The sequence below is a fragment of the Lepisosteus oculatus genome, chromosome 7 (genome assembly GCF_040954835.1).
Source record: "Lepisosteus oculatus isolate fLepOcu1 chromosome 7, fLepOcu1.hap2, whole genome shotgun sequence".
In the NCBI taxonomy this organism is placed as follows: domain Eukaryota; kingdom Metazoa; phylum Chordata; class Actinopteri; order Semionotiformes; family Lepisosteidae; genus Lepisosteus; species Lepisosteus oculatus.
The window spans coordinates 13,528,965-13,556,444 of NC_090702.1; the positions used below are offsets into that span (position 1 = coordinate 13,528,965).

Sequence of the window (27,480 nt, forward strand, 5' to 3'; positions counted from 1 at the left end):
CATGTTGACATTCAAAAATTATTTAAACATCCATTCTACACATTTAATGTAATATACTGTACTATAATCCAATTGCTGTATCTGCTGTACGTTTTCAAAAGTGACCTACTGTATTGTTTATTAGTGTATTATGTATATCACATTCATAATATAGCATGTTCTGTATATCAAAGTTATCATCAGTTATCAAAGTTACAGCCAGCAGCCATATCACCCTGCAACTCACAACTGGCAGCCTACTGAAGCTAAGCAGGTGTGAGCCTGGTCAATACCTGGATGGGAGACCTCCTGGGAAAAACCAAGGTTGTTGCTGGAAGAGGTGTTAGTGAGGCCAGCAGAGGGTGCTCACCCTGCAGTCTGTATGGATCCTAATGCTCCAGTATAGTGCTGGGGCCACTATACTGTAAATGGGTGCTGTCCTTCAGATGAGCCATAAAAACTGACTATGAATTGGCTTCATTATTCTCTGCTCTCCTCCCCACTAATAGCTGATGTGTGGTGAGTGTTCTGGCGCACTATGGCTATGGCCAGGTGGATGCTGCACATTGGTGGTGGTGGAGGGGAGATCCCATTACCTGTAAAGTGCTTTGGGTGGAGTGTCTAGAAAAGTGCTTTATAAGTGTAAGCAATTAATTAATAATAAACATATGTTTATAACTTCTTATGAAATTTATTTTAAATAATGATATATCATTACCAATACCAATTATATAACCAATACAGAAAACTATCCTGGAAAGCAATGAGCAATGAGCACAAAGCAGGATACAATTTGGACAGGATGCCAATCCATCGCAGGACACAAACAAATACAAACATGCACGGACTTACAGTATGGCCAATTTTTATGAACTGCCTTACTTGGGACTGTAAGAAACCTGAGCACCCAGCACAAATCCACATGAAGACAGGGAGAACATACAAACTTCATGTACAGTAGATACAGTACCCCCTGGGTCTAGAATTCAACCCAGAGCATGGCAGCAATGCTAACTGCAGCACCACTGTACTGCCCACAATTACATTGTTACAGGACCAGCATCCAGCCACCAGAGGGCACCTACTGTATACCGCCACAGCCTACCCTATCTACTCAAGGGAAGCATAGATCTACCACACTTCATTAGCTAATCCCAGCACTCTTTCATCACCACGTCTCCCTTCGCCAGCCTAATTAAACCCTGCGCTCTGTTCCAACCTTGGTCTTGAGTTTTGAGTTTGAGTTTTATTTGTTGAGCTACACATCTGATCTGCCATGCAATTCTCCCTCATCTGCTTCTTGGTTTATGGACTTTTGGATTGTCTTTTGACCCTGATTTCTAGATCTTGTCTTGGGTATCATATGATTTGTCTCTCTTCTGGCTTTTGACCTTTTTGCTAGTCTTCAGACTTCAAATTTGGATTTCACTGATCATCCTGTTAACGGCTTGCTTGTGATCCCTTCACCGACGTAGGGTCCATCACTTTCCAACTAGCTGGTCTCCAGTGTAACAGATATGGTAAGCCTCCAAAATTTCCTTGTATGCAAGGATATTCAAAACATTCTTAATAGGCAGAATAGATCATATGAAAGTTTTCTCAAGGGCATGAGACTGTTTCACAGTACTCATTATTTTATGAAAAAAATAAAGAAGGTTTTACAGAATTTTCCTGACTGATAAAGAAAAAGGGAGTAATGATTAAAAACATTCTAACTATGGCATAAAATAATTCCCTTAACAGCAAAGAGAAACATTTTCTCCTTGTGGTATGATGTAAAATGTGCACATTAATTCACCATGAATGGAAAACATCCATTAAGAGAAGAAAAAATTAGGCATGTGCCTAGAATTTGTGCATTTCACGAACCCATTGAGATTTCTTAAAAGATGTCTAATTTTCCTTTCAGGGAATTTGAGACGGTGGTGTGGTGGAACGTGGTAAGCATTGCTGCCTTGCAGTGCTGGGGATTCTATTCCTGGCATGCTTTCTGTATGGAGTCTCTACATTCTTTTTGTGTTCCCAAGGGTTTCCACCAGATGCTCTAGTTTCTTCCCACAGTCCAAAATCATGATGATGGTTGTCCATCGTGTCCAACGATGGCGATGGTAGTTTGTGCAGCTCATCTGTTTGGAAGATGAGCTGCACAAAGTGCGGGAGAGCTTTTTGAAGTGGGAAAGCAGTGGCACTGGGGCAGTCCCACTCTCTCGACCTCAGAAGCCTGGGTCCAGAGGTACGAGTAATCGTCACGACTGGAGACTTCCTTGGTTGCAGTGGATGGCCATGACACCTTTCTGTGCCTTGTCATGCTCTTATCTTTCCATGGGGCGTTGCAACAGTATAGTGTCCCATCACTATACTGGAGCATTAGAATCCATACAGACCACAGGGTGAGCGTCCTCTGCTGGCCTCACTAACACCTCATCCAGCAGCAACCTTAGTTTTCCCCAGGAGGTCTCCCATCCAGGTACTGACCAGGCTCAACACCTGCTTAGCTGCAGTGGGTTGCCAGTTGTGAGATACAGGGTGATATGGCTGCTAGTCCAAAAAACATATTGGTAGGTTAATTGGCTTCAAGTTCAAGTTTACTGTCATTATACAGGTATATGGTATAACGAAATGCTATTTAGCTAGCTCTCAGACGATAAGTAGTACAAAAAAGAACAATACAATTGTATAAGAAAAGAAAGACGGAAACAACAGGCAGTGTGCAAAACAACAACAGGTAACAGGTAATGTGCAAAACAACATCAGATGTGCAAAATCATACATCGACAGAATGAAACAAAGGATAGAAAATTATGGGGAGTGAGCTTCTTGAAATGTGAGGTAGTTTTTGGTAAGAAAGAAGGCACTATGAGGTTCAGATCATAGGTGACAGGTGAGGTGAGAGTGAGAGAGGCTGGGAGTTTAATAGTATGATAGTGCGGGGGTAAGAAGTGTCTCTGAGTCTGGTAGTCCGGGCCCAAACGCTCCAGTACCGTTTTCCAGATGGTAGAGGGTCATACAGTCTGTAGCTGGGGTGTGTGGGGTCTTTGATGATGCTTAGAGCTTTCCTCAAGCTCCGTCTGTCATAAATGTCCTGTGTGGCTGGGAGGGCAACCCCAGTGATGGACTGGGCAGTTTTCACCACCCGCTGTAGGGCTTTGTGGTATGCAATACTGCAGTTGCCATACCACACTGTGATGCAACCTGTCAGTGTGCATCAGTGTGCAGTGCATCTGTACAAGTTAGTGAGGATCTTGGGACATATCTTAGCCTTCTTCAACCGTCTTAAGAAGTACAGGTGCTGCTGCGCTTTCTTGATCAGACAGGTGGGGTTGAGCGACCATGTGAGGTCCTCGGTGATATGGACGCCAAGGAATTTGAAGTTACTGACCCTTTCCACTTCAGTCCCGTTGATATGGATAGGAGCATGTCCATTTTGTAGTGTTTAAAATCAACAATCAGCTCCTTGGCTTGTAGGAAAAATTGGCCCTGGTGTGTATGTACAGTATGTGAGTGCTCAGCGATGGACTGGTGTCCTGTACAGGTTGCATCCTGCCTTGCACCCACTGTTTGGCAGGTTAGGCTCCCTTCATGACCCAGTACTGGATTCAGCAGTCAGAAAATTGAAGGATGTAATGAGAGCTGAATATGATGCAGAAGCACAACTGCTATCCCTGAGGCTGATTTCATTCCTTTCACAATGTGTACCATTTTGTACAAAGAATAATAATCAAAATTAAGTTGCAAAGGAACTAAAAAAGAGAAAGATGGTTCATGACAAGAATATCTTTTATATCTAATTAAGCATTCTTCAGAATGTGTACAACATACAGTGACTGGCAATGGAAAAATATTTTTTCATATACTTATAAAGAGTTTGTAATGTGTACAAGTACAAAACATGTACAGTAGTTCAATAATCACGCAATATTACACAGAAATGACAAACCAAAGATTTTGTGGAAGACTTTTACTGAAAATGCCATAGTTGCTTCGAGTAATGAGGTAAAATGTCTGGAAAACATCAAACACAGTCCATTAAAATGGAATAACACAATTACTTAAAGGCCACAGAGTACCTACACTGAACCTGTGATGGATTGAGTCATGCCCAGTAAGGCACATTCAACACAATAAAACCTCTGTTGAAACATCTTTTCCTGTAGGTCTAGTCATAACATGGTCTTTCAGCACTGTGTTAGTATTGCAGAAAAAAAAACAATGTTGAAAACTGTTTTCCAATTGACAAAAATGAGGAAATGCTTTATTAGGTAATGGTAATGGTGATTTATTTTAAAGTAAAAGAATGTGGAGTTCTGTGTACATGCTTCAGCTGAGCGTGTCCACATTCCCCAGTAAAAAATAAATAACTTCTAAGGAAGTGTATATGTTTGGTACCTCAGCAACATGCACAATGAAGAATACAGTATTAGTGTAATTTTTGAGGAAAATGTTTTTTTTTTATGTTAAGTCTTTATTTAAATTGAAATAATATCCAATGCAACATGTTAATTCATTGTTTTTTTTGCTTATAATTTTAAACTTATGTTAATAATAATTAAATACATGGTTTATATGACTGATAATTTATGGAATTTATCAGTTTACCTTTTTGTATGACTACAGAACTGCCATCTGCTAACTCACAAGAAACCCTGTTTGCACTTGTATGGTACTAAAGCCACACCTTCATCAATATAACCAACTGACTATGTTTCTTTATGTCATCTTTATTCTCATGGCATATGTTCCTGAACTGAACTGTCCATGGATAAGAAAGTATGTGCATACTGAGAAAAGCTGTCCTCTGCCATATATACAGTATATACTATATACATATCATGGTGCAAATATTTTTCTATTATAAAAAGTAATATTACAAAAATGAGAAAAATCATAATGCATACAGTATGTAACATGGTGGAAAACATTCTGAGAACCGTCACACCAGTGACCAGCATGGCTTCAAGAATTCAAGAATGGCTCTTATGCTAATTTTAGACTGGCACCATAAATATACAAAACCATAAAACAGATGTAAAAGCGAGGTCCTGACTCTCTGTGGTCGTAAAAATCCAATTTTTCAAAAAGAGTAGATGTGTTACCCCTGTGTCCTGGCCAAATTTCTCATTGGTTTTTACCAGTCTTGGCCTTCTACTAATCCCCATCTACCCATCTATGAATTGGCTACATTACTCTGCTCTCCTCCCCACTGATAGCTGGTGTGTGGTGAGAGGACTGGCGCACTATGGCTACTGTCTTATCATTAAGGTGGGGCTACACATTGGTGGTGTTGGAGGGGAGTCCCCATTACTTAAAAAGAGCTTTGAGTGGAGTGTCCAAAAAGGCACTATATAAGTGTAAGGAATAATTATTATTAATTATTAAAACCGTGGGGAAGGAGAAAGGGGTGTAATAGCAATGAATGATCACCACATACTGTAGTATGGATACAAGACCAGTTGATCATGAATTGAATACTTGCATTGCAACTAGAACTAAAATGCCATTTATTTTAACTGCTTGAACAGATGTACATGTTAAGCAATGTCATGTTTTCGTTAAGGTTATATCCAGTACTGCAAATTTGACTTTCACATCCTGGAGATATCTGGAATATAATCGTATTTCACCTTCATATTAAGGGACCAGTTTTTAATTTTACATTTCTTACGATTAAGGATTAAGTTCTTTTGAAAGTACTGTATGAGGTAATGCATTGTATATTTTAATCAGCATGAATTATGAAAAGTACAGTATTCTGTAATTGGAAGTTAGCCTCAAACAGCAATCACAAGATTTTCCCATTTACAATATAGATTAGATTGAAATTTACCTTCTGGTCATTTTAAGATCTTTTTTGTTCTGAAAACACTAAATGTGTTTTTGTAGTATATTCAGTATGTTGTAATAGTCTAAGACCACATTTAAAAATGTGCAGTGATTGGTGCCATCTGCCATTACAGCCAATAATTAGATCCAAAGCAGTGTTTTCAGGAAGCTACAGCTAGAGTGCCCTCCATCCAACCTAAAGGATGTTTTCTACAGTACCTTTCAGAGGTGAAAGAATAGCAGAATAAAATAAAACTATTTGTATTCATGGCATTATAGTAAAAGCTGTTAAATAAAGCTTTCAGGATGAACACTAAAAAAAAAAGAAATGCCAACGATGCCTATCTCTGACAGTACACAGATGGTGTCAGACTCATTCCAGATGTCACCTAGCCTTTTACACCTACAAGTTTCCCAATTACATTCACTCCATTTCTCACACTGAATAAAACAGTGGAGCTCCTGCAGCAGTGCGTTCTATAGTTAATTATTTTAACAATGAGCCCAATTCAGGTGTCAGCCTGTCTTGTATGCAGCTTCCAAGATCTGATCATTTAGCTTTCTTTCTTAGCCCAGTGTTTTCAGTCTTCTTCCTTCTTTTTAGATTCATTTAAATGAATTACAGTTCAATGTAATGCTGACTACATGATCAAGAGATCCATAGATCCTGCAAGATCTGCACATCCTAAATGTAACCTGTTATATACAGTATGTGTTACACTGTACCATATGTCCTGATCTTAATTAATATACTGTACATCACATTAACTACAGTACTGCTCTTGCCACAATCAAGTATTTGTCATTTTAAAACTAAGCTACCTCCTCCTATAATGGCATAAAGACTTAGTGAGAGGAAGCCATTTATTGCTGGGGCCTTGGGCTCAGTTCTAGACCTGGTGTACTATCTGTGTGGAGTTTGTATGTTCTCATGTTTTCTTCCTTCTTCTGGTGTCCTCTCATAGTTTAAAGACATACTGTCCTGAAGGATAATTGGCTACTGGGAAGACTAGCCGCTGTGTGAGGCGCACTTTGTCATTGTGACTTTTTCCACTATAAACAAAGGACTAAAGTTTTAGAGTTTCTTTAACTTAAAGATTTTTCTTTTAGACTCATAATTATTCTTTAATTTTTTTTAGTTACATTCTGTACACAACAATTTTTATTTTTTCATAATGCTGTTATTTTTCAGCTTGTTTTTTGTTGGATAGAAGTAATTAACACATAAAGGTATAAGGTTTTTCCACTTTTTATCTCTAAAATGTATATTTTAGTGATCTGTTTTCCCTGTCTTGTCCATACAACAATTCTTTAATTCACAGTACAGGTTTGTGCAAAGGCAAATGTTATGACAACAAAAATACTGCACAAGAATATATCCTGAAAGGTTCCATTCTCCTACATCAAGAAAAGATCAAACACAAAATTGCATTTGGCTCTGAATTATAAAGTCAACATTGCAGGTGCACAGCCTCCCAAGAGACAAGGAGTTGGTCTGCTGATGTGTCCCCAAGCAAACAGGAAGACAGGAAGAAATGAAAAATAAATTATATATCAGTAAAATTAATAAAGATGCTACCTGTGACTTCTTGAATCAAAATTCATTTCAACAAGCCAAGAATTAGCATTTCAAAGAATGTCCCACACGTCTGACTGTTGAAGCTACAAATGACTGACAGTTAAATTTGGTCACTCAGCAACAGCAACCTATGAGTTCAGGTACTTATTATTATGTTTGTAACTAGTTTATGTGAAAACAAATTGTGATGCATCTCTATGGGCTTAATATATCAGTGTTTACACAAAGTAAAGTTTCCCTTCTTGTAACCTAAGTCAAAAGACCACATTTCTAGAGTTTCATTATTAAGATAACACAAGAATTGGTTCTCTTGTGGAAAAGCTGATGAACACTGAGACCTAGGCACACATTTCTGATAGTCTTTGATGCGTTTTTTGAGTCAGTTATATATTCTGTATAACCTTTCATTGCCAAAACAAAAGCTGCATTACAAAAGCTCCCCTTTAGGAAATCATTCATGTTCGTTAGCATAACTTCAAAGTGCCATTTGAGATGGTATCTGCAGCACTTGAAAGTATATCTTTATTGTGACTGTATGAATATGCAAACTTGCATTCTTAAATTAATGACATAAGTAAATATTTTGTAGGCTTACATATAAGAACAGGATTCATGTGTAACTGATATTAATCAAGTGTTTGATTATTTTGGTACAAATTAGATTTATCCACCTTTTGGAGTTCTGTTACTCCAAATGTGTATATTTCTGCAGCCTTTTTCGTGGTACAAGAAAGTACTAGAAAGGTCAAGAAACAAAACAGAATAATTTACTTTCTAGACAGTGTGGCTAAAAGACACAGGATACAATTAGTCACCTTCCAGAAAGCCAATTCAGTTCTACACTTGAATTTGTGGAAAACTTGTATAGTACACATATAAAGATGCATTGCTTTTTTTATCTTTTTCTCAGGACCGAGGAGTGCGTATGACTGTCCTGTAAAGGGTTGTAAAGGGTTAATAATGTGACGTTATTTATTATTTATTTCTTATTATTAAGTCAAGAGCCATTCTGTTACCTAAGAATACTTGGAGAATGGAAATGCAGTGCCTTGCAAATATATTTGGAACCCTTTCCAAAGTTTTCATACAGTATATTGTTGCTTTAGAAATTGTTTTAAAGATTAAAGATCTTGACACTTTGAAGATGCATTTAACATACCAACCTACAGCACACACTCAAAGCAAAAAAAAAAGTAACTAGATAACGTGAAAGAAAAATCACATAAATATAATTTAATTTAAAACAAAGATACCAGAATTCATACTTCTGCATAATAGCTTAAGGAACAACCAACTGTTGGAATTGTTTTTATTTCTGTGGACTAGAAGAATAGAACTGTCACGCCATGTACTCCTAGAGAGCGCTCTACTTCTGTCCTGTTCCTAGTTCCCTGTGATTATTCATATCTTTCTGGTGTGTCTCGTTGTGTAGCCCAGTGGTTCTCAAACTGTGGTATGCGTACCGGCAAATGACCCTGGAACTGTGTTGTGTGCATTGAAAAATCGGGACGGGTTTTCATATTTTGTATTTTAATACGTGTCGAATACGCAGCCTACGTACTACGATACAGTGCGCGCTAATACTTCAGTGGACACAAGAGATACTCTGTAATTCTATACCACTCTATAGGGAATGCGTGCTACAGATGCAAGTGACCACTTGTATTTAAAAAAAGCTACTGTATCTCCAGCAAATAGGGATAAATGAGAATGTGCATGATTTTGGAACAATGCCAACGTTTAAACACAGGAATGCATAGAAATACGTGCTACGAACGCAGGTAATCTTGTGAGCACACAAAAGCGTGATAACAGAAAAATATTTTAGAACTGTTCTAATTTGAGAAAAATACACCGAGCGTCTCTGTGTTTCCCTCCCATGCGCATGAAATAAAAACTTTAAATAAATATGGAAATAACGGAAACACGGAAAAATGCAAGCTTGCGGATTGCTAAAGCAGGTAAGCTACACTATTTTTGAAGAACCTTATTTACCGTTGGCAAAAGAGCTGACACGTATTATGTGTAGAGAAAAAGCTGCTAAACAGCTCGGCCTGCTGCCCCCCTCCCCCTGAAAGATACAGTCATTCATAGAATTATTGAAATGAAGGATTATATCAAAAGTACACTGATAGAGCACGTTAAGTTGCAATTAGATGAGTCTGTAGTCGATTTGGCCAATTTGCTGGTTTACGTTAGATACGAGTTTGAGGGCATGTCCCATGAGGACTTTGTTCTTTAAACCACTACCAAAAGGAACTACAGGAGAGCACATATTTCAGCTTCTGAATGAATTTATCGAAGAGAATGGCATGGACTGGATAAAATGTGTGAGAGTTTGTACAGACGGTGCTAGAGCAATGACAAGCCGACATAACGGTATATGTTAGACTCTGTTATGAATTGTATCAAGGCTCAAAAAATTAATTCACATCTGCTTTGCTCAACTAAACAGGCTCACCCCTCTCACTGAAATGGTGCTTTTTTATTAGTTGTTGTTAATGTTTTTTTTCTGTAAAACACTTTGAGAAGCCACCTTTAAAGGTGCTATATCAAATAAAGTTTATTATTATAATATTTATTATATGTATGTGTGAGTGTGTGTGCACATGCGCTCATGTTGGTCATTGAGAATTTCTGGGGTTCCTATGAGATGATGATTTGTAGGTGGTACTTGGATGCTTTGGTTGGATTAGGGGTGGTACTTGGTCCAAAAGGTTTGAGAACCACTGGTGTAGCCTATTTACTTCCTGTGTCTGCTCTGCTCCTGGCTCAGCATTGAGGATACGGATGTCTTGAGACCCGCCTAGCACCAGGTTGCCCCACGTCCGTGGCCTGAGGGCATAGGTTTCTTTACTGACATCTTCTGATCCCCTGAGCCTAGACTAACCCCCGTGTTGCCCCCTTTTACCGCTACACATGGTCTTTATTGTTCTCCTTGCCATTCCACGGCTTGCCCTTCCTATATCCGTAACGAGAACCAGAGTAATGGTTCTAAAATAGGTACTGTACAGTATGTTGTTTCATAATTTAAATTAGTGCCAAAGTTTGGTGTAGTGTTAAACAATTCTGTAGAACTACACATATATTGATAATTAATACATTATATTCTTATCTGTCTCAATGCTGTTGCACAAATATTTAAATTTATCAATACATTAAGTTGTAAAGCAACAGAGTTTTAAATTGAAACTTCCTACACAAGATTTTAGGTCTTTTATTTCTGCTTTTTTTTTGTCAAACATAAGATGGAACCCTTGGTAAAGATATAAGGGCAAATACAATAACTAATGCTCTTCTTTTTCACATTGCAAAATCATTTGGCTAAGCCATACAGTATGTTACTGATCTGGAAAAAAATCATTTAATACTGTGACAAATTTCAGCTAAACAGTTGACAAATAACTTGGCAAATTTTAAACAGGTGGTCAGAACTGATGGTGATCTTTTCTCATTAAACCACATAAACAGGGGAAGGATCTAATTCATAACACTGTTGTTTTCAACAAAACGTCATTACTTCATTTGCAAGCATGATGTGGCAAAAATAATGTCCATTTATATGCAGATTTAGCAATTAGTTATAGTAAGCATTGAGTAGGCAGGTTTTACTGTGATGATGAAAGATCATTCTTATAACAATAAGAACTTAAAGTGATAAGAAGCTACAAGTCTGACAGTATGGCTTGTGTACAGGTCAAACTAAAGCTTGTACTGTGCACACAATTCATCATATACATGGAGTGCTTTAGAAGTTCTTTATTCTACGGAAGCAGGTTACTGAACATGATTCTAATGAAGGAAGCAGTTGCATTGCTACTTCAAGGTTCACTGAAACATTGTCATAAATGTATGATACACAACAATGGACCTATTATTGCACAATATAATATAGTTAAACATTATAGGTTACTTAAAACCTTTCACTTTGGCTGAAAAGGATAAAAAGTAAACAAGTTCTACCAGCAAGCCTTATTATTACTAGAAGATTTAAGTGCTAAGAACTCTGGCATAGCCTAGCTTCAACAATTCAGGCCTACAGGATTATGTCTGTGATGAGCCCCTCTGATAAGAAGAGAATGTGTGTTCGATTAATCTATTACAAACTAGTACAGTACATCATAAATTGGGTCCATTTTGACACTCAATTCTCTAGTTGGAAAACTATTCCCAAACAATGATGAACTGTGAGGTGGGAACACCACTACACTTGATGACATCGCAGGAAAATCCAAACATGATTACTGGACAAAAAAGAATTGTAAGACAATGCAGCCTTGCTCGCTCTCTCAAATCTCTTTCTCACTTCAAAGAGAGACTGACAACTGACAGGCAAACTGACAAACACATGACTGTGGCCACCATTGTCCTGCAAGTAGCTTCCTACAGAAGCACCATTGAGAGCACCTTGACCAGCCGTATCACTGTTTGGTTTGGAAACTGCAAAGCTTCAGACCGCAAGACCCTGCAACGAATTGTGGAAACAGCTGAAAAGTTAATTGGAGCCTCCCTCCATTCCATTTATGTCATCTATCACAAACGCTGCTTTCACAGGGCCTCCAGTATAGTAGATGACCCCTCCCACCCCTCCCATAAACTCTTTGTCCTCCTACCATCTGGGAAAAGATATCGCAGTGTACGGGCTAGCTCCACAAGACTCTCTAACAGCTTCTTCCCACAGGCTGTCAGGCTCCTCAACACCCTGGAATCTACATCCACCCACTACAAGTCCAGAAACAGGGTTTAAATCCCCCCAGTGTGTTGTGTATATTGTACTATGTACTGCCTTGTAATTTGCACTATGTGTATCCTGTCTACAAAATCTATGTCAGTGTCCTGTCTGTATTTGCACCGTGGACCAGGAGGAACAATATTTCGTTCCACTGTGTACTTGTATATGGCTGGAATAACAAATAAACGCGAACTTGAACTTCAAAGAACATCAGGTGGAGAGTGAGTCCTATGTAAACATAATTCTGCCCAAGACCTTCTCTGCAATAAGAAAAGTCCTGCAAGTAGTTGTAATTTAGCCTGATCAATGCAATTTTGACACATGGACTTTTGTCAACAGGCCTGAATAACAAAGTATATGCAGTAATAGCAGCTATAGTAAGTGTGGAAAGAATTGAGTTTTTCCCCACTTCCATGATAGTTGTGGCTGGACAGAGTATATTGATTAGACACAAACCATTCAAAAGTTAGGCTTAACTCTATTTTATATGATTAATTCATTTATTCTAATCTGATCCTTCTTGGAAGTTTGTAAAGTCTGTTAAGTACAGTACATACTGTAAATATAGTCACACAAAAGGTGTATTTGTATGAAGAAGGCTCCACGGCTCCACAGTTGTGTTTGCTTTCTTCTCTTTTCAGCATGGAATATACCTATTACTAGTTCCTTTGTATGTACAGTGTATGTTCCTTAGAATTATAACTCAGGATATCCCAGCAGATCAATTCAAGAATTAATACAATTTGACAGTACTGATGCTTAATTTTGATGAGGCATGTCAAACACATTTACTGAAATCTCTATAAAAGTCAGGCTTCACCTTTGAGACTGGCTTCAGGCAGACGTCTTTGTGAGCTAGTATTGATTTCAATGGTAAAGTCTAGTTTAAAAGAAGGCTATAAATGTGTTTACAAATGTATTCTACTGTTAAAAGTACCAGCTTTACAGTGTGTTTACTTTTGTGTTTAAATTCTCACACACACTGTAAAACTGAAATTGTTCAGCACAATGCATGATCCCCTGTGGCCAGATCATGACTGCTCTACATTAACTACTGTAGTGTCTGGTGAGAGAATTCCTTATTGGAAGGTTGATCACGGATCTGCACTGAATGCCTAAATGCATGATTGATAACAAAACCACATGTTGACCTTTGTGTATTCCCTCTTTCTCAAAAGTGGAGCTTTTCCCTTTTTTGTTGAAGGCTTTTCACATAATATTATCTACAGTACTTTATCTTTCTTCCTAGCAGTGTTGCTGGTTTAAAAGAAGGCACATGAAAAATAAAAATATCACTCAGGCTGCCTTGCCCATGGTGGAGGTCTTTTATACTGGAATACACATCCTCAAGGGGCATTCATCATAGCGGGTGATTTCAATGGTGTGAACTTGAAGAAAACAATGCCTAATCTACATCAACACATCGTCTGCCCGACGCGCGGAACAAACACATTTAAGACCCATTCAACGTTGGTCAGATGTATCAGATTTTATATTAAATCACTGTTTTGCTACCACTGACTGGCAGATATTCCGTGATGCTGCCAGAAATAATATCAATCTGTATATGGACTATGTTACTGGCTACATCGGTAAATGCACTGAAGATGTGATTACTGTTCACACATATCCAAATCAGAAATCGTGGGTAATTGGTGAGAAATGCGCCAAACTTAAAGCTAGGACAGCTACTTTCGATTCTGGCAATATGGATAAATATAAAAAATCCAGAGACGACTTCAGGAAAGCAATCAAAACAGCTTAATACAACTACAGAGCAAAATTAGAGTCATGTTATCACGGCTGCAACACATGGAACATGTGGAGTGGTATACGCACCATTACAGACTACAAAACGCAACCCAGCTATATCGCACAAGAGTCTGCCTCTCTTCCTGATTAGCTAAATTCATTCTATGCTCGGTTTGAGGTCAGTAACATAGATCCAGTCAAGAAGATTCCAGAAATCCAAGAGGGAAACCCATTGATCATATCTAGATCGGATGTGTGCAAAGTTTTTAAAAAGACCAATCCACACAAGGCTCCTGGCCCTGATGCTATCCCTGGCCGTGTTCTGAAGGCATGTGCAGACCAGCTGGCAGATGTCTTCTCGGACATATTCAATCTCTCTCTAGCTCAGTTTATAGTTCTGCTTCCTGCTTTAAGAAAACCACCATTGTCCCTGTTCCTAAGAAACCCAGAGTCAGCTGCCTGAATGACTACCACCCCGTTGCACTCACATCAGTTATCATGAAGTGCTTCAAGCAGTTGGTCAAAGCATACATCACCTCCTCACTGCCTGACACCCTAGACCCACTACAATTTGCTTATCACCAGAACAGGTCAACAGAAGATGCTATTGCTTCTGTCCTTCATACTGCCCTCTTACACCTGAATAAGAAAGGAACATACTGTATGTGAGAATATTGCTTTTTTATTACAGCTCAGCATTCAATACCATAGTGCCCTCAAAACTTGTCATCATGCTGAACCTGGGACTGAACACCTCCATTTGTAATTGGATCCTGGACTTCTTGACGAAACATCTGCAAGTTGTGAGGGTGGGCATCAACATATCCTCTACCCTGACTCTAAACACTGGAGCCCCCCAAGGCTGTGTGCTTAGCCCCATCCTCTACTCCTTATTTACCCATGATTATGTCTCCAGGCATAACTCAAACTCCATCATTAAGTTTGCAGACGATACAACAGTCATCGGCCTGATCACAGATGGTGAAGAGTCTGCGTACAGGGAGGAGGTTGAAACCCTGACAGCATGGTGCCAGGAGAACAACCTCTCTCTGAACATCAGTAAGACTAAAGAAATGATTGTGAACTATAGGAAACACCAGGGAGGAGATCACACACCTATCTATATCAATGGGACTGCGGTGGAGAGGGTCAGCAGTTTTAAGTTCCTGGGAGTTAACATCACAGAGGACTTCACCTGGACCCAACACACCAACATCATGGTAAAAACAGCACAGCAGCGTCTATTCTTTCTCCGCAGGCTAAAGATGTTTGCCGTGCCATCACATATCCAGGCCAAATTATACAGGTGCACTACTGAGAGCATCCTGACTGGTTGCATCACTGCCTGGTATGGGAACTGCTCCGCCCAGGATCACAAAGTACTACAGAGGGTGGTGAAGTCAGCGCAGCTCATTATCGGCTGTGAGCTACCAAACATCCAGGATATCTACTAAGCTAGAAGTCTTAAAACGTCCAGGTCCATTCTCAAGGACCCAGTCACAAACTGTTTTCCCTCCTACCATCCTGTAAATGGTACCAAACCATTCGGTCCAAAATATTACAGAACAGCTTCTACCTCCAAGCAATAAGACTGCTAAACAGCCAACCTGCAGCTCCTTTAGCAAATCACCCATAATGGCTACATGGACACACACTTTTCACTGTATTCATCATACTGCACTACGTGGACATGATATATTGCATACGTTCTGGACACATACTGTAGCAGCTCTATTTATATTGAGAATTGTCTGAGTTTATCTTATTCAATTTCTATTGTACTATTATGTATTATTATGTAACTTTCTTTTGCAACTTTAATTTTCTGATTTTTACCCAACCCCCCACACCTGGTAAGCTCGTAGAAAAGACATTTCATTGCCAGCAACTACTGCTGCATGCTGTATTATTGTGCATTTGATAAATACACTTTGATTTATACTGCCCACAATACAGGGTGTGATTGATGATCACTATCTTCCTGCACAGCTCTTCACCTTGCTACTGGAATGTTCACATAAGGAGGTAGACTGTGGCACCGGGATACTTCACTGACATATTTGTCCTCGCTCCTGTATCCAGTTACTGTATCTTGCATTTTGGCTTAATTAAATTTTAAAAACGATTTTGTATAGAATAATACCAATACTGAAAAATGAGTGGGTTTCTAAAAGTTCCAAGTCCATCATCATACCAAGTTGTAGTTAATGAGAGTGCAAGCTTTGAGCCTTGCAATTACAATAATTATTTGGTTAATTAAGAAATCAATCAATTGATTATCTGATTATGATTGATTATTTATTAAACTTTATTTAACTAATAACTATGTTATTTATTAAACTTACTGGTTGTTTATGATTTTATTAATTTCTATTAATTTAAAAAAACTCAATAAATAAATAAAGATTGTATAATCAGCCTTCTTTATCTGAATAACCTTTAGCTTTTTTTGACCTTGCCATAATATTTCTATATGCTCTTCTGCAAATATGATTGTGGTTGCAAAAAGTGTGCCAACATTTTTCTTATAATTAGAAAAATAAATACCCCAGTTTGTATAATTTCGTGGATTAGTCAAAAATGGAGCAAATATGGAGAGCGTGAGAAGCCCAATTTGGTATCCACAGTGAATCACTGTAACAACAAAATGATAGGCAGTTACTTACGATATCCAATTGAGAAAATTACACCTTGGAGGCACAAAAAGATTTTCTTTTGACACTTACAGTATATTTATTGGGTTCATTTAAATTTATAAGAAGGGCAGTCTATTCAATTATACAAACTTTATTCTCAGAATCTTCATGATGTTTCACTACAAAACAAAAACTATTTACTGTGTTTGTGTATTTTAATTACAGTATATTATACACCTTTAATACTACTGTAGTTCGCCCCAGTTGACATGTTTTTTATTATGCAAAGGAACAAGTAAAGGTTTATTCCAGACTGAAAAGAAAAGAGACTTGATGTTTCAGCTGTGGAGCCTTCTCCAGCATGTTTTTATGATATTTACATGTAAGCATGGCAAACAGAATTATCAGGGGCAAGCTGTGTGAAAGAGCAAGGAATGAAATGAGTGGCCATTGTTGCTGAAGGCTGGGCTCATTTTGGAATGAGCGTAAAAAGTCTGGGGATTGAAGCTGTTTCTTCTGTCTTTTTTTACTTCAAAGAATACCAAGTGAATACTTAGAAATGGCAGAAATGAAGATCACTTTAGATCCCAAACTTCCCATGTCTTGTTCTCTTGTCCTGGATGGGTCCGCAAGCAGCAGCCTCTCCTGGAATGTTTTATAATCCGCTAGTGTCACTGCTTCATCTACTCATTTACAGGACTGTTACTGAACTTCAGGAGTTTTTGCCCTACCTGAATGGCTGCTGTGATGTACTTTGCATAAGCCCAGTGCCAAGTTTCTTCCCCCTTACCTGGTTGTAGAGGGCACAGACATGCAGAGCGGTGTTTCCAGAGGCATTCTGGGCACTCATATCTGCTCCATAAAACAGGAGGTGCTCCAAGTGCTGAACATGCCCATGGCGACAGGCCTGTAGATAGGAAGACATCAAATTACCCTTTAAATGCTAGCAGGAAGTGTGCAAATAGTGAAATGTGAATGTAAATATATATATATAAAAATATCAGATAAAATAAGACCCACTGATACTGTCAGTATTTGTGATAAAAAACACAAGATCACCACCAGATGAGAATTATGTGCTTGTAGACAAACACCATACCTATCAATGTGGCCAGTCAACCAAACTGCTGTAACTTTTTATTCCAATAAAACAATTTAGTCTCTGGCATTTGGATATTTCACCACAAGATGGATGAGAGTAAATATTTCAGCACAAATTACCCAGTACTAAATTTTCTGAAGCACCTACTGTACCTGAAAAACAAAGCAGTTTTGAATGTATTTCTCTTAATTAGAACACACATGCTTATTGCAAAACATTAATTATAGCTAGATTATAATTTCAAGGGACAGATGTGGTGCTCAAAAATAAAGCTGAAAACTTCAAGCTCTAAGTACACTAAAATGAGCACCTGAAAATCCATCATTAAAACAATAAGTGTAAGCTGAGATTTTAAAACAATAACACAGGAAAGTTTGAAAATAAGGTGATGTCATTTGGAACATAGCTCATTTGGTAAAATGTGCTTCTGGTGCAATTGTGAATGAAGTTAAAAAGATTTCTTTCCTCACAAACCATCGATCATTTCTGTAACTCTAATGGTGAATCTTTTCTGGTGAATTGACTTTTTTTTTATTTTCTCCTTGGCAGTGACCTGTGTCCTGTGTCAGACACATTACACTTCCATCAATGTTTGAATAATCTGCTGGAGGTGTCAAAAAGTAATCAATATGCACTCCCCCTATAGAAATTATGATCATGAAGCTGAGAGTAAAACACCTGAGGCTTTTATATCACCAACACATTCTCTGTAGGTATCATCTAGATAAAATTAAACTGCCACCAGGTAGCTCAAAAATGTTATTAATGGGTCCAAAATAAATTTGCAGCATATTCCAATATGTCTCTGTTCTGAAAATGGAGCATTGCAGCCCACTAAAAGGAGAATACAGATCTAACAATTTACCCAGCTGTTTGACAATTTCTCTATACTGCAATGTGGTTTTTTTAACCTTAATTAATTTATTGCAATAATCTACTGAAGAGCACAACTGAAAAAATATTTTTTCCCAGCTAAGTACATACACTATGTAGGGCTCAAAGTGCAGAAGATAATTATTGGGTGCTTGTTTGCCAGTCAGCGCTGTTATCAATGCCCTAGTTCTTTTCACAAATGTACTGTGTGTGGGAGGTTTTACTTGTAAATCGACCAGCCCACTCTCTCCTCCTTGGCTAGCATGAAAAAGACCATTTTCAGTACCATTAAAATGCAAAGGGAAGTTTCACACAATTCATTTAGTAAATGATCAAACAGAATTTCTTTAACACACATGCTTAATCCATCTATCCATTTGCAATCCACTTTATTAAATTCAGGGTCGCGGGCCCCTTGAGGCTATCCCAGAAAGCAATGGGCGCAAGGCAGGACAAAACATCAGTCACGAGGAACACACAGATATTCACACACTCACACCAGGACCAATTTAGATGTCTTTGGACTGTGGGAGGAAACTGGAGTATCCCGAGGAGACCCACATAAACATAGGGAAAACAAACAAACTCTATGCAGATAGCACCCTAGAATTGTACCTGACGCCCCAGTGGTATGAGGTAATTACTGCACCACCATGCCACCCACATAATTAATCAATATCAGCAAAAATATATTGTACTCTGTCACTTGCCACTTGTCACTTGCAAAAATTATTTCACGTTATGGTTTTCATAATTGCTCAGGCATCAAAGGCTCTAGAAATGTTGATTCCTGTTATGTGGGATATGTCATTAGCCAAAAGTGAACAAGTCTCCCCAACCAACAGGTCGCAATTGGTCTCCAGGGCTATTAAGCCTTCAAGAGGGAAGACCATTCCTGGTTAATAATGTACCAGAAGCTCTGGTGGATGACCAGGTGCTTGTGAGCCTGTAGTGCTGTCAGCAAGAGCTGCATCACTATCCATTTGAAGTCTCCTGTAAAACACCATTAGATTTGAAGTATGAAAAATGATGTATGGCTCAAAACTGCACGTTTCAATGGAAAGAATGCAGCATCCTAATGTATCCCCTAGTGTTACAAGGATCACTTTAATGTCTAATTATAAGGCTGCTGCACGCCTGCAATTGACTGTTATCTACTAAACTTTGACTAAACCTGTTGTTGCTGAAGTAGTGCATTACTTAAAATAGCCTTATACTGTATGTATGCTTTTTACTCAAAGTTCCTTTCAGTCAGAAATTATGTAAATTATGTAAATATAGCATTGCATGGACAACAAATGCTAATTATTAATGTTCACAAACATTATTGTGAATTCAAGTGAGAAAGACAAAATTTTGTATATAAAGCATTAATAAGTTCTTAAACATCATATCAGAGGGTCATTCATTCAATTTTTAATTACTCTATTAAGCATTCACATTGCAAATGTGTCTTCAAAACTATATTGCATAATAGCCTTCAAAATAACAAATTAAGAAGTCTTTAAGAACAGCAACAATGAAAAATGATCAGCAGTTGAGTTTCTTGTACATGCTTGGATTAATCACCTCTCTCAACCACTTTGTCACTCTTCACCTTCCAAATCTTACAGAAGGTATAGTTTGCTTGTACAGTGTAACACCTTAAAACCAAACTGTAAAATCACCTGCTACTATGAAAGCAGTCCAAATGCAATACCTTCCCCTGCAAAGTGAATTTGTGTAGTTGAAACATTTTAATAGAATACAATATACTGTACTACAGAGCCAAAACAAAAGACAGCACTTCAAACACTCTGGTTTATGATTAAACTTTATGTTGCTATCCTGGTAGTGTAACCAAATATTTTCAGCTAGTCTATTTGTTGTGGGCAAAGAATTAAATACATTTCGATGAAAAGACTAATTCAGACTATGAATATGATTAAATATGATTAAAAAAGACATAACTGAAAAGTAATGTGACCCAGACCACTCTGATATAAAATTGCGTGCTGCATATACTGTAGAAACATTTTGTTCGATTTCAAACTGATGTTTTTTTAATGTATAATGTGTTTATATACAGTACATAATGTTTTTCCCCCAGTTCAGTTTGTTTTACAAAAAAATGTAAAACAGGGGTCCCCCACTGGGAAAAAAATCTGTACTGTATCTGTTGCTGAAAATTGGTTCTGTATAATTTCTCTTACCTACAGCACTGAGAGCACAGCAAATTGTCTTGTTAAATTGTTTAAGTTGTTTATAAGAAAATGAACCAGTGTTCTTGCAGAAAGTGTGATATCTTTGACACCATAATTTAACACCTTTCATAATCCTGATAAATATTTATTTTATGTCACTTGATTAGTAACATTAATATTTAAGGATTCACTAGAAAACCTGACAAATCAAAAATATAATATTAAGAAACTTTAGTGGACAGAAATATTTTTGCTCCCCCTACACTTCACCATAAAATTAGAAAAATGACAAAAATGGAATAAATGTTTTTTTTTCATTAAAAAAAATCCAACTCTTATTCTTCAGGGGTCAGGGTCACTACCATATAAAAAATCTATTAATAATATATCTACACTTACATTTCTAAAAATTAGTTCAGAGGTTTCATTATTTACAGTAAAAGGTCTTTATTTTGTTTTCAGAATAACTTTTACATGTTCATGACTCCTTCCTTTATAATTACCTTCTGAAAGAACTTTAGCTGGTGAAAATGTCATTTCAATGGGTTTCATTACATTGAATGTAATAAACAGAAGAATCTGCTGAAGTTAACCATTTTTGACCTTATTATGTGAACTAGAGCCCAATCCCGAAAAGGTCAGGAGCTGATGTTCATGTTGTTCAAAATATCATATCAAGGAACTGTATTTTTCTAGGTCTGGCAGATAACATGTTTTGAGTGTTTCCTTGGTTCTTGTTATCTCAGGAAGGCATTTACAGCTAGTGGTCTTGTTTTTGAGGAAACTGGTGTGAACTTGCTTGAGCTAAAGCCCTAGTGGCAGTGAGCTGAATGGGGTCCATGGGAAAAAACAATTCTGTACCTGGTGAATTTCCTGCCAGCCATTCTCATCCACACAGCCCACCACTGCGTGATCATGGAGGAGCAGCTCACAGCAGTAGGGATCTCCTCCTACCATGGAACTGTGGTACAGTGGACTGAGACCCCGGCTGTCCTTGTAATCAGGAGACGCGCCCAGGTCTAACAGCGTCTGTGCAGAATTAGAGACAGGTGAGGCCACAGCAGAAGCAGTTAGACAATAGATATCATGCTTGCCATGTACTGTACAGTAGGTTTCTGATGTTAACAGGAAGTAACATCTGATACCTGCAATTCCACCAAACCAAGTGCTAGAAATAGAAAATAAATACAAGATTGCAGAACAAAAAGTGAAATATTGATATTGAATAATACTGAGGTAAATTGAAAAACACATTCTTCTTGTCAATTTTCTAACAGTATAATATTAAATGTAACAGTATAGTATTAAGAATGTTTACATTTACAACATGGTTAAAACACACTTATGAATTTCTCCAGAAAATCATGGAGTTTCAGGAAATGAAACAGCCACTCTACATCATTCTATTTGATTACTGGCATGTTAACGTAGAAAGACATCGAGGTAATTTTTTTCAATGTGAAAAGCTGTCTGGAAGCTGAAGGCGCTCTAACAGATAGCATTTATCCTAGAATGAAGCAAATAAACTTCAGTGAATTAAAGCTTCAAATTCAAAGCCTTTCAGTCACAGTGCAGTCAGGGCACCATCATGAAGAAGATATATTTTTTTAAATCTTTGCAGTTTAAAAGTAAATAATCAAAATACTTTTTTCCTGAAAACTGATATATATATATTTTAAAATAATTAATGGTAAAAGTATGAGGTTTGCAAAAATGAACTTGTATATGCAGTATAAGATAGTGCACCCTACACTGGCCACACTAACACAAAAATATAAAATTGACTATTTTTAATCAATTTTTGGTACACACCATGCTATAAATGATAGCTCCAGCTTTCATAAATGCAACTGACAAAGCACTTTTATTACAGCTGCCTGCACTGATTATTCTCCAGGGAATTTGTTTTGCATGTAAGTGCAGTTCAAAAACATTTGTTTCATGCTACAACTGATGCTCATCTTCATACTGTGTATCTGTACCATATAACCTACAGTAGGCTCATGGGATAGTGGTTACACAGATGAATGGATACACAGGGCATAAAAATTAGAACACAAAGAGTATCCATTGTCAACATTCTAGGTACTTCCCAGCATGGTAAAATCTTGAAACAGAGTGCTGACACGATTTATGTTAAGCAGTGGACCAAACCGTTGAAACACCCCTTTTGAGATTTTTTTTAATCACCCACATGTGAAGCAATGTGCAAGAGAAAGAATAGTCCTGTATCCCCAGAAAAACCTGTCAACATTCTTCATGAAGAGGTCATACATCTTCTAACATAACACAGCACAGTGAGGTCCAAAAACTGCTTTCATAAATCAAGAGAGAAGGGTGACTGTTCTAAATTGAAAATAACATCAAATAGTGACTTACTTTCCTACAGTAGTTGCAGAAGGCAGTGTCACCTTGGAAGATGAAATACTCTACAATCTCTTCACATTGTCAATTTTGGATTAGGTATTTCTTTCACATGCACACTGTCTTTTCTAAAATGCAGGTAACCCAATCTTTGACTGGAGATTTGTATTCAACTCTGATTTACTTTTATTATATTTAAAAAGCACCAGACCATACATTTTTTTTAAAAGAAGAGAGGTATGTACTGCAATACATTTTATAACCTATCCATCCATTTTCTACACCACTTAATCCAACACAGCCTTAAGGGGGAGCTGGAGCCTATTCCAGCAAGCAATGGGCATAAGGCAGGATACACCCTGGACAGGACACCAATCCATTGCAGGGTAAACACAGACACAATCACCTACAAGCTCACACCAGAGCTAATTTTCCCAGAAGCCAATTACCATACCAGTTTGTCCTTAGACTGTGGGAGGAAACTGGAGCACCCACAGGAAGCCCATTCGAGCATGAGGACAACATACAGTACAAACTTCACATGGAGAACAACCTAGATTTGATGCTTACCATTGTGCCACAGTGCTGCCCTCTTATCATCCAGTGAACACTTAATTTGTATTTAGCAGACTGCTATCTTACCAAAGTTTATGCAGTTGGACCATTGTATACTCACAATAAGGGCTGTGTGGTTCTTGGTCCGCACCGCCTTGTGAAGAGCTGTTATGCCATCCCTGGTTCTGAAATCTAAATGTGCCCCACCATTTTTCAGCAGTTTGATCACCTCCGCACATCCCTCAAGCTGTGCAGCCATTGTCAGTGGGCATTCTGTTACCAGACATATAAACATAAAAACAACAACGAAAAATCATCATTACCTTACAAATAGACTAACAAAACTCCTAACTGTAGACAGTGATGAAATAAAGAAATTTGTTCAGTATTGCTGTGTCTTGCGGTTTGCCATCCATTCTACCAGCATGAGATTTAATGAAAAAAAGGAACAGGCATAGGTCTTGTATCAGCACTGAACAGCAGGTGTAAACAGGGGAATTAAGTGGACTATCTCAGGGAAGTGCACTGAAGCTTGGTATAAAGGCCTTCTTTTAAGTAATATAACCACAGAAATTACACCAACCAAGCCCAATGCACGAAAGATTTAACCTTAAGAGCACACTACCCGCACTACTAAGTAGGCTTCTCTAGGTGTTGTATCAGCTGCATGACACAGGAAGAAAATCAACATACAAACAAAATAAGTTGTTTTAGAGTTCAAAATCAGTTACTCAATTTGTGACCAATATCCCACAGAGCATTTAAAAGTACTTTTAACTATCCAATATGTGACCTGTGGAAAATAAAGAACTTGTTCTCAAAATGTGGTAAGGCAAAAATAAATTCAGTATAGCATAAATGTACACTAAACTTTTAAGGAAAGAGTTTGGCTTGGTGATGATTCCTTGACCTGTTTTTTGGGCACTGTATCATCTATGATTTTGTGTTTTGTGCCTGTTTTTTCTGACAAAGGTTTTTGAGTATTGATCTTCCTTAGTATGGACATGAGCTATGCACAGTTCAATATCTGTAAGACATGTATTATAAGCGAAGTTAATCTGACAGATCTGCTGTGAACATTCAACAGAGTATTTCCAGGGTCAAAACCACACAAACCAAGATTAAAAAATATATTTTATTAACGTTCTGATTAAAAGGTTTTCAGTCATAGTCACACAGATGGTAGCTTCTCACCTTTGGCTCAAACTGAGAAAATCTCTGTTACTGATATACTGAACCAATCTTTTACTTACGAGTGGAACACATTCTTTTAATTTTAATATTTACTTTATTTTATATTTGTTTTTAAACTTTAACCCTGTATGCAACAATCCAAGGATCCTTATAGTACATTCCTTTTTTCAGAAGTGCTGAAAATGAGAGTGAAAAGAACAGGGGAACCTGTCCAAACTTACTAAAACTAGCTATGGCATAGATGTGAAGACAAAGACTTCACAGCAGTCACTTTCTAATTTTCCACAAACATTACATATTTTTACTGTTTCATTTGGAAAAAGTACAATTCTCAAATATTGTCATTCACCTAGACAGGCAGGTATTTTAAAAATGATGTGGTTAAGGAGAAAGCAACATTTTTTTTTCTTTTGACATTGACATTTTAGAATAATCACATTTCTGAATTTGAATGAGGTGAATAATCTAAATTATTTGCAAAAGACCATGTGTTTAAGATGAAAAAAAAATTAAAAGGTTCTCATAAAACAGAGTTTAGATGAAAACTAAACTAAAACATTTTTAAAATTGAAAAAAATTAATGGATTCTTTTAATCTTTTTATGTATTTGTTACGTTTGACTTCCTGCTTTATCCACAATGAAATTTATTGTCTTAGAAAAACCAACAGACATAAAAGTGACATAACAGTGATGTGAAAGTGCCCCAGTACATTTTGAGACCTCTTTAATTCTGTATTATTTAAATCTGAAAACAGATTAAATGTATTATGGCAGTCCCTAATTTAGTTTGAATTAACAAACCAGGAAAGAGTGCTACATTAATGAAAATGCTTACATTTTCAGTTCTTTTTTCCAGGTCTTTCTATTGCTGTTTCCCATGGGTAAACAATATTGATTAACGATCTAATAAATCTGGGCAACTGAAAACCAAAACAAATCTCTACACCAATTTTCTGGCTCAATAAACTGTGCTGAAGATCTGCATTTCAAGGGCATCTGTTTCTTACAGGATATCTTCATTCCCATGGTATTGACCAGAAGCGATGTTTACTTATTTACAGTAGTTGACATGTCAAATAAAATACTGTTCTCATACCTCAGACACTCCTCACACAGGAAAGTTATTATCGTGAATTAATGCAATTTCGTAATCCAAACAAAAGATTAGTGTTCTCAGATTGGTTAAAGACTTTTTTAAATCATGAAAGTCAAATGAGATGTACAGTATAATATTCATTAATATTTTATAATCAATACTGCAACCCAGTTTCACTCAACAACACTTATTATTTTTAATTACTCATTTGGCAGAGATTGTGGCATACAGTCCATCAGGTAAAACGTCCACCATTACTAATGTAATTCTGACTATACTGTAGCTCTTTCTTACTGTGTAACCTAATGTCTGTTAAGTGTTTAGTAGTCTGCAATACATACAGTACACATATTGTTACAAATATGGGGTTACAGAAAATCAGGAAATTGACCAAATGGTTTAGTAAATAACTAAGATAATCATTCATTATCCCCAACTTAAGTGATTTCTCCAGAATATATCCGAGCAGTTGGTATAAATAGAGGCACATGAATTCTTTATTCTCTGGCACAGCTTTGGTGAAAGAGTGATAATCCAAGCACACTTGGTTAAACAAATGTTTATTAACAATGACAAGACAAACACTATACTACAGACAACAACAACATACAACACAACGTTTTACACAAGTATTTACAGGGTGTTTCAGAAGCCTAACATCCTAGCATGTAAAAAACCTCTGATTGCTACTAAGTATTGAACTTTTTAAAATAATGCCCACAAAAACCATAATAAGATACAAGCTGCCTTCTTAATGAAATTAAACCTGCAGTTAAATATCTCTCTCTGCAAACTTGGATGCTGCAAAATAAATGGGATCCTTTCTCCCTATTGTAAAACTGCACCCACAAGCAGGAAAGATGTCCCTAACCGAGGTATCTTTCACCAAGGAAACCCAAGTTTCCTAAAAATGCAGAATAACAAGATCACTCAAGCAAGGGTCAAACACTTAGCTCCTAACAACTTTTGTCTGGGTGATCATGAAGTTAGCCAGTCAGCCCTTGGCACAAGGTTCAAGTTCCAGACTCCTCCCTCTTCTCTCTCTTCTTCCCAGGTTCCCCTGGTCTTGTCCTTTCTCTTTTCTCTCTCTCTGTAATCTTAATGTGATGCAGTGTGTTTCTGGACTGCTCATCAACAATCATTAACCCCAAACTTAATTAACTAGGCAAAACAAGGTAAACTTTACAATAATATTTTGATCAGGGGACCCCCCCCCCCAACATCTCCGCAAACGTCGCCTCTGCTTTGAAACTGGAGGTGGTTACACTGTCAGGAGTCACATAATTGATCTAAAACTCTTGGAGACACTTCCTAGCCACCTCAAGCTGAAACAATATGTTTATCAGCATCATATTTTATAAATAAGATCTAAAATCTTGTATGTCCATTTATGCAGTATGTCTTATTTGAGGACTGCTTGATGATGAGATTTAATTGCATGCCAGAAATTATAATAACTCCACTCTCACTTGGTATTTTCCAATTGTGTAAATAAACCAAACCATGTTTCTTTTAGCAACACATATTCTATTTTTTTTTGCCAATTGTAAAATGTAGATATACTATATATATATATAGTTCCCAGCAGCCATGTCACCCTGCAACTTACAATTG

The 27,480-nt window shown here is 37.4% G+C and overlaps 1 protein-coding gene across 5 annotated transcripts in view; it reads right to left on the reverse strand.

Annotated features, from left to right (window-relative positions):
• Positions 1 to 27,480, reverse strand: part of shank3a (SH3 and multiple ankyrin repeat domains 3a) — a 639,129-nt gene that overhangs the window by 297,020 nt on the left and 314,629 nt on the right. For all 5 annotated transcript variants that reach the window (XM_069192202.1, XM_069192204.1, XM_069192203.1 and 2 more), the window contains 3 exons: positions 23,697 to 23,848; positions 21,518 to 21,685; positions 17,289 to 17,405 (listed from right to left, as the gene is read on the reverse strand). In XM_069192202.1, the coding sequence (XP_069048303.1) occupies positions 17,289 to 17,405; positions 21,518 to 21,685; positions 23,697 to 23,848 (437 nt within the window). The remainder of the gene's footprint in view (positions 1 to 17,288; positions 17,406 to 21,517; positions 21,686 to 23,696; positions 23,849 to 27,480) is intronic.